The following is a 9,291-nucleotide window of genomic DNA, read 5'->3' on the forward strand; positions in this document are numbered from 1 at the left end:
GGCGGCCATCTTGGTTGGTTGACAGGGTCACGCCACACATTTTTTAAACTAAATACCCCAAAGATGATTGTGGCCAACTTTGGATTAATTTGGCCCATTAGTTTCAGAGGAGAAGAGTTTTGTAAAAGATTACTTAGATTTATGAAAAATGGTTAAAAATTGACTATAAAGGGCAATAACTCCTTAAGGGGTCAACTGACCATTTCGGTCATGTTGACTTATTTGTAAATCTAACTTTGCTGAACATTATTGCTGTTTACAGTTTATCTCTATCTATAATAATATTCAAGATAATAACCAAAAACGGCAAAATTTCCTCAAAATTACCAATTCAGGGGCAGCGACCCAACAACAGGTTGACCGATTCATCTGAAAATTTCAGGGCAGATAGATCTTGGCCTGATAAACATTTTTACATCACATCAGATTTCCTCTAAATGCATTGGTTTTTGAGTTATAAGCCAAAAACTGCATTTTACCCCTATGTTCTATTTTTAGCCGTGGCGGCCATCTTGGTTGGTTGACCGGGTCACGCCACACATTTTTTAAACTACATACCCCAAAGATGATTGTGGCCAAGTTTGGATTAATTTGGCCCAGTAGTTTCAGAGGAGAAGAGTTTTGTAAAAGATTACTTAGATTTATGAAAAATGGTTAAAAATTGACTATAAAGGGCAATAACTCCTAAAGGGGTCAACTGACCATTTCGGTTATGTTGACTTACTTGTAAATCTAATTTTGCCGAACATTATTGCTGTTTACAGTTTATCTCTATCTATAATAATATTCAAGATAATAACCAAAAACAGCAAAATTTCCTCAAAATGACCAATTCAGGGGCAGCAACCCAACAACGGGTTGACCGATTCATCTGAAAATTTCAGGGCAGATAGATCTTGACCTGATAAACATATTTACCTCGTCAGATTTCCTCTAAATGCTTTGGTTTTTGAGTTATAAGCCAAAAACTGCATTTTACCCCTATGTTCTATTTTTAGCCGTGGCGGCCATCTTGGTTGGTTGACCTGGTCACGCCACACATTTTTTAAACTAGATACCCCAATGATGATTATGGCCAAGTTTGGTTCAATTTGGCCCAGTAGTTTCAGAGGAGAAGATTTTTTGTAAAAGTTAACGACGACGGACGACGACGGACGACGACGACGGACGCCGGACGCAAAGTGATGGGAAAAGCTCACTTGGCCCTTCGGGCCAGGTGAGCTAAAAAAGGTGAGTTGAACCTGGTTTACCACAAACGCTCACCGGGACTATTGTGTATACAACCACTATCTATCAGTATAACCTAGGATATACGTTTTATAGGACTAACATCTCTTTTTTTTCCCCAATTGACCCTTATGGTAAGTGAATTTATCTCTCAACTTTGCGTCCGTCGAACGTTAACGTTCAGAAAAATCTTATCCTTTGAAACTATAGGTCCAATCGAAAATAAGCTTAGTCACAATCATTTTTGGATTTTCTAGTTTAAAAAAACGTGTAAAACAATACAACATAGGACTAACATGCAAATATTATCTATGAAAACTTTGAGATAGAAAAATTCTCACCGGTGTAAACAGGTTCAGGTAATCGTTTCACAATCTTAGAGCATACGTCGGTCGTATGTCATATCTTAAGTTTTTGACCGTTTCATAAACAATCGTAAGTAGAATTTTACCTTCAATTTGATCGTAAACTTGCGAGTGTTTTAAACAGGCAGTCGTTAGTCAAATCGTAGTGATTGAACATAAAAATGAGAATGGAAATGGGGAACGTGTCAAAGAGACAACAACCCGACCATAGAACAGACAACAGCAGGTCACCAAGAGAAATTCCCGCACCCGGAGGCGTCCTTCAGCTGGCCCCTAAATAAATATATTACTAGTTCAGTGATAATGAAATTTTGTTAAAATCATCAACAATACGTTTATTTACAGAAAATTAAGTTCCATTGGATGATCAGAATACATGTGTTCATATCATTTTGTCCCAATCATAAGTAACTGAAATGATCGTGGATGTACCATTTCTATGTTTGAATGTTAAGGAAGTTCGCTTGTCATGTTTTGTCTTTTACATGTATAGTGTATAATTATAAACCATATGTTAAAGTCTTATACAATTTTAATTATTTTTTAATAGTTTTTGAGAACTTTAACTTGTCAGTGATAAAGCTATGAAAAGTCAAGAGAAATTATTTTACCTCCAAAATTTCAATGGCTTATATCTCGAAAACAAGCACATTGACCTATATATTTCTTTGACTCTTTTGATTCCTTTATTAATGAAAAGGTAATTGTTTTGAAACTGAGAAGCGAACTCCCTTAAGTTCTACCTACAGTCAATCAACACCATAACTATTTGACAACAGTTACACCTTTTATGAGTCATTACCCTTAAAACGAGGTTTACCAATTTCATTACAGCATCTCAATACATGGTTTATACGTACTTTGGAGTGAAAAACTACTCCTTTCTTTTAGGGTACACATAAATGGAAACCTTTGATTAAATATTGATATCTTAAATTTATTCATAAATTGACAGTTATTAAAAAATATTATTATTATTATTTACAAAAGTTTTTAAAACATCCTTTAAATGCATGACTTCTGACACATATTACGATAGTATTCCTGTTCAATATATTCGGTAACTCAATCTACTGCTTTTCATTCATCATTTTCGTAAAAGCTGAAAAATAATGGTTTTAAAATTATTTTCTGATTTCGTTCATTTTACTTGGAGAATGACGTGTTCATTAAGGATGACAACATGACAGTTTATATTTTCTATGGAATATCCTAAAGGAAGAAAACGCCTGTTGTGTTGCAAGATCTCTATAGGAATCCAATACATAATAGTTGGTTAAAAAGTGCACAATGCATAAAATAGAGAAGGTAAAGGTTAATGAGATAATAAGCTATCGATAAAAAGGACAGCTAGCTAAGGGTTAACATAGTTACGTCGGGTCTTCAAAAATACGAAAATTTCTTTATATGTCAAAGTCTAAAAAGCGCCGAGGAGAAATTTGTGAATAAACTTGAACACAGAGTATGAAACATCTTCCATCTGCATCAAAGTATATCAATAACAAAAATAGAAATCCACGGTCAAGGTCACACGTGTACACGTGGAGGGAGTTAACTAATTATCAGTATTTAACTCATTTTCTTGATCCTCGAAAGAACATATATTTATATTTAACTAAAGTGGAACAAAATTACTGTATTATACCTTGGTAATATATTTTCCCCTCATCGTCTACTTTAACATTTTTTACTATTTTTCGAAACTCCACATTCGAAAAATTCTCTTCTCCAAGACTTGTCATAATGTCTTTCAGCTGATGTAATTCTACAGAGCCTTCTCCTTTCAGATCAAACTGCTTAAATGCTTCATTTGCCTCTTCCTCTTCATCTCTCGAAGGATCATGCAACTTTTTAGCATAATATAATAAAAAGTCATTTATATCAATATTGCCATCACCTAAAATGAAAACAATATGTAACACAAACCATAACAAAATTTATCTGCATAAACAAAGTACTATAAAAAGTCGATGTCTCCGACAATACGATAGCACGATACACGAATAGTCACATAGTATTAATGTTTAATAAGAAACCGAAATTTTCATTTTATTTTCGGAATTCCAAAATTATATTCAATTTCCAATAATATACAAAATTCATTATCACAAGTGCTTCAAATGCCAATTCTTCAGCGGTTTGCAAAATTATTACGATTGACATACTTTGGTAGGATTGCTACGGATGATTCCGACAACAAATGTAGGCATGTTATACAACATTGTAAAGATAAATCAATTTAGATTTACGATATAACAATTTTAGTGGGGTTGACAGCCTATAAAGCGGCATATAACGGAACTTCGTCACCACCTGACATTTTTCTAAAATGCAAGTTAAGTACCTTGTGTTATAATAAGGTATATAGGAAATTTTTTTCTGAGACAAGTGCCTGTGGCTTTAACACCCCATTAATACTTTGTAAGGAAGGATTTATTCAACATTTATTTATAACAATCATAAATTTCGCCAAAAGTTCACCAAATAAATATATATTTATTTCGCATGCTAAACATTTATACTCTAAACTGGGTAACACGTTATTGTGAACGTCACCACTTGAATCTACATGTATATATATTTTGGTTTCGCACGATTTAATTTTTGCAAATAAAATTTTTCAAATCGGATGTATCCGTCCATGAATATATCTCAATGTAATAGTAATTTGATTAAGTATGGATTTTCATATATTTTTAAAAATGACAAAGTATGAAGCCATTTTTTTCAAAGCATATGCATGATAAGTTATGACTAATGAATACTGTGATGAGGTCGAAGTGTCTATTTCTACTTACTTTCCATACCATCTGAGTCTATTGATTGAAACATATCTAGCAGTTCTTTTTCTGTAGGGTTACAACCTGTACTCCGCACAACTTTTGCTACGTCATCTCTAGATAGTTTACCAGATTCGTCAGCATCGAACAAGGCAAAAGTCTCCCTTATTTCTGTAAAGACAATAGATATTTCCAGGTTTAAGATGGTATTAATATGTACTATATTCCAAAAAAAGTATAACACGTTAAGTATATCTCATGAAGCAGAATGAAAAAGTTCTAAATCCAAGCTTGCCACATGTGGAAGAAGTTATGCTTACCTTTCCTAAGCATATGAGATCACCCCCGGTTTTTGGTGCGGCTCGTGTTGCTCATTCATTAGTTTTCGATGCTGTGTTTTTGATGACTTGTTTGTCGTTTGATCGTTTGTTCCAATGGTGTTGTCAATTTGTTTTTGACTTATGAATGTTAATACTCCTTTGGTATATGTTCTACCACTCTTTCGAAAGCTATCTCAGCAAAATTATCTTTCAATTAAGCAACAAGGATACTTAGGATTATACACGTTTTGAAAGTGGTTTGCAAAAGGGGCGGGGGTTATATCATCTTACCTCTTTCTTCTTCCTCTGTTAAAAGTCCAGCCTGGAAAAGATTAAGAATGTTTATGCAGAAAAGGGTAAATTGTCATTGCGGTCACTAAAATTAATTCAAATGTAAAATGTATATATCTCATATAGTATTAAAAGGAGATTTGTTCAACGCACTACAAGGTGTTAATCTTGTAAATTGCATTACTATTGAAACACAACCGGTCTGTTTCCAAAAAAATATGCAAAATTTACAAATTATAAAAGCAGTAAAAGTCTTAACTTACCATGATTTAATTGGCACATATAACTTCAAAGTTTACATTGTTTCAAATTCGTCGCAGTAAATATCAAACATTTAATCATTTAAATTGAAAAAGACCGATATAAGCAGTCAAACATTTCACTGCATTTGTCCTGACAAAAGATTACATTGTGTATCTGTTACTGAATCGACATACAAAGCAATATTGATTTGAAATAGCTATACATAGCTTATAGGATCTCATTTACGGAATGTGTTATCTGTGGTGTGGCCGTTTATTCCGTTTTGCAAAGAAAAATACCGTTATAATGAATTGATATGCCAGACGCGGAATTTCGGAACTGACATGATTTATAACTAACTGATATAAATATTTTCGTTTATTAGTTTTGAAATTGTAAAGAAACCTTTACTCTCTCAGGCAAAGCTGACCGTAGTTTTATTTGGTTAGTTTTTAAGTCCTTTTGTTCAAATAGCCCTTCAACAGTTTCCGTTCTTATACATCCTTGGCTTTCAAATATTCGGCTTTGACCGTTCCTGATGAAGGAAAATCCAGAACAGCGCTTCGGACGCATGAAATTCATAACGCGTTGTTTTCATATTTATTTATAACTTTTTATCTCGGGCATACTTGATCTATAATAACGTACTGTTTATATGCAAATCATCACATTACTATTTCTGGGTCGTCACATTAGCATGATTCTGTATTGGCATGATTGAAGCAATTGAAGCGATACATTTTATCTGTACAACGCATCAAAATTAACTGATACTCTTCTGTTCTGGTAAAAGTGTTTTGACATCAAAACCTTTTGAAAGAAGAGTTAATGAAATTGTAATTCTTTGTACTTTCTTTTTGTAGAGCTGATATTCAGCTAGTTAAATCTACACTTAGAATTGAACAAAGACTAGATGTAAATATTAAGTACAAGTGTTACTTAAATGGACGTACGGTGACCTATAGTAGTTTACTTCTATTTTAATTGGTCTCTGGTGAGTGTTCTAATTGGCATTAATCATATCAGTTCTTCTATATTTTGACGTTATTCTGGACATTAAATTTGGATAAATTGTTAATATGAGGACAATTTAACAAGGGGTGAGTTCATACAATCTTGCCCCTTCCATTTTGGTGTCTTTAACTTTATGTTTTCTTTGTGTTTATCTGCATAAAATTGTAGACTTAGTTTACGTTATTTTATGTCGACCTACTGCACAGAAGTCTGTTCCATACCAAGGGCCTGTAATCCAGTGGTTGTCTTGGTTGCTGTCTATCATATTTGTTTTCGTTTATTGTTCTATAATAAATCAGTAGGTTGGTTATCTTGTTTCCATTTGTTATAACATTTTGTCTTACGAAAAAAAAAAGTAAAATCACAAAAAAAAAGTAAAATCACAAAAAAAAGTAAAATCACTAAAAAAGGAGAATCTAATCGGAAAGTCCATAATCACATGGCAAAATCAAATGACAAAACACATCAAAAACGAATGGACAAGAACTGTCATATTCCTGACTTGGTACAGGCATTTTCAAATGTAGAAAATGTTTTTTTGTGATAGCTTACTTTTAGGACCTTCTGAGTTATAATTCCGTTGCAATTTATATGCTTCACTAGATACGTAGTTGTTAAAGTTTAGGATTGTTTCAGATTTCATATTATGTCTGTCTGATTTTCAAACTGTATTTACTGTATTGTCGATATTACATAAATCCAGAATTGCATCATTTGCATGTGGATCCAAGACAATACTATTTTTCAATAATATATAATCGATGTGCTATTTTTACAAAAAAAAAGAATGAACCAATTGTACTTACACTTCACTTAAACAATGAACTTTCCATTTCTATGTAGCAACATTCCAGCGGCGCCTGCATACGGATTATACATCTCATAGAGATGCGATATTCCAGAACTTGTATTTCCTTGCATGATTTCCTTGATAGAGAGTTGCTTCTAATAAGGAAGCTTTTAAACAGAGAGTTCCAATTGGTGAAGATAATATCAGCAATTCAACAATTTTACGAACACCATCACATTTTGGTGAGCGTCATGGGATATCTATTTTTCATGTGACGACGTATATGTTCCAATTGAAGTAACAACAATCCCGTTCCCTTTTCCCCGAATGTGAACTACTATACTCGACTGACACAGGCTTTGAAGTTACATGAGTAACACGACGAGTGTCACAGGTTGAGAAGAATCTGCTACATTTCCAGAGCACCCAACATCAGTCTCTATTTTTTTTTGGTGGGGTTGGTGTTGCTCAGTCTAGTTTCCTATGTTGTGTTTTGAATGCTGCTGTTTGTCTGTTGGTCTTTGTATCGCGCATTGTCATGGTTTTGACAGTTTATTTCTATCTTACGAGTTTTACATGTAATATCCCTTTGATATATTTCGCCTCTCTTTTGCACGTGCTTGTGTATCGATTTATACTTTTCATTTGTATCTTTGGTCTTGACCATTTCGGAGCCTTCAGAGGACGACTATGACGTTACGCAGTGTTCGGTTTAGTATTGGTAACGTTACTCGGCGTAGTTTCAACCGATTTCTGTACAAAACGTCTAAGCTTTGCACTATTTTTAATACAGCTGGCATTTTGATGTTAACATGACCGAGTGCATTCAGAGAGAGAGTAAAATTTGAAATCAAAAGTGTCCATTATGAAAAGAAATTCAAAGAGCTGAAACAAGAGCATACTAGTGTTGAAAGCAATCTAGAAAAACTTCAAAAACAAAACGCAGATGATGAAAAAGAAATGGAAAAATTACGTGAACGCATTACTGATCTTGAAGAAGCTAATTTTCGGATTTACGATCAATGATGTGTAGCAATCGACCAGCAATACCAATTACAGCGCGACGAAGAACATATGCTGAATCGAATCACAACACTAGAAGACGAACTGGACAATATTCGGAAAAATACAAGAGAAGATAATTATTCAAACAAAAACAATCGGTACAGAGGACGTCACAACCATAGAAGATACTTTCGGAGCAATTTCAGATGAATAGTAAGACCCGGGACGTGTCTTCAAAGGACGCGATAATATATGACCGAACAATTTGGAAAGTGCAATGAAATAAGTTTTTGAACAACATTTTAGTAATTCAATTGTTTTAATGTATATTTAGGTTTTGCATTTATTTTATTATTATAGACTTTGTCGTAAATTTAGGCATAACACGGATTATGTTTTCGAACTACGATTAACGAATAATGTTAGGGTCTTTCTATCCGTACTACCATCATCCCAAATATGTGTCTTCCGAGAAGATTATAATGAAAGATAACTGCAGTTTTGAATTGCTCATTTCTTAATTAAATTTTAATAGTGATCTAGTCTTTGAAATGGAATGAGTCTGTTTGTCGGATGCGTGGAAATGACTGTCAGTGTATACAACAAACTTTCATATCAAAAACTTCCACGGCTTTAAGATCAGCACATTGTTTACAAAACTGTGATGGAAGTCAGATTTTCTTGTTGATTTATTACCTTTTAAAAGAAATTACTAAAAAATGTCTCCAAAACATTTATCATTACACAGGACGTGTCAAATGCTATAGACACAAAAATGCTAAACTTTCAGTACATGGAAAATAAAATTATAAATATAAATTTACATTAACGTTACGTGCAAAAAAACGTTCAATATGGACGTGGTAACATTTAGGGGAGACGCGTACATTTGATGGAAATTGATGAAAAATTTAGCATTTCCTTAACATTGAAGGCTTAAACAAATCTTTAAAAGAAATCACATTTCAGTAGTAACATTTGTTTTCAAAGTTCATTGGTCTGTCACAAATATAAAATACCCTAAATTATTATGGTACTGAAATATCTTGAACAATGGCTCTAAGGTAACATTTAAGGGAGACACGGAAATACTGGAAAAAAATAAAATGAGAGAAGCTGTGACAGAAATATAAAATGTGTTCGTAAAATTCAATAATATCACATTTGTATGTAGAGGTGGCGAACCTTTTCTATGATTTATTTGAAAATATTGCTATATCGAAGTGCTTGCTTTCATTATTATTAACTCGAATTTT

At 33.3% G+C, this 9,291-nt stretch overlaps 1 protein-coding gene across 1 annotated transcript; it reads right to left on the minus strand.

Moving 5' to 3' along the window:
• Window positions 1-2,000: 2,000 nt before the first annotated feature.
• LOC143067895 (uncharacterized) lies at window positions 2,001-5,889 on the minus strand. Its single transcript, XM_076241506.1, has 5 exons — window positions 5,247-5,889; window positions 4,984-5,014; window positions 4,391-4,543; window positions 3,238-3,489; window positions 2,001-2,694 (listed from the first exon to the last, which is right to left on the minus strand). Exons 1-5 carry the CDS (start codon window positions 5,247-5,249, stop codon window positions 2,663-2,665), a joined length of 471 nt encoding a protein of 156 aa, XP_076097621.1. The 5' UTR covers window positions 5,250-5,889; the 3' UTR covers window positions 2,001-2,662.
• Window positions 5,890-9,291: the final 3,402 nt, after the last annotated feature.

Source organism: Mytilus galloprovincialis, chromosome 3 (genome assembly GCF_965363235.1).
Source record: "Mytilus galloprovincialis chromosome 3, xbMytGall1.hap1.1, whole genome shotgun sequence".
NCBI classification, from domain to species: domain Eukaryota; kingdom Metazoa; phylum Mollusca; class Bivalvia; order Mytilida; family Mytilidae; genus Mytilus; species Mytilus galloprovincialis.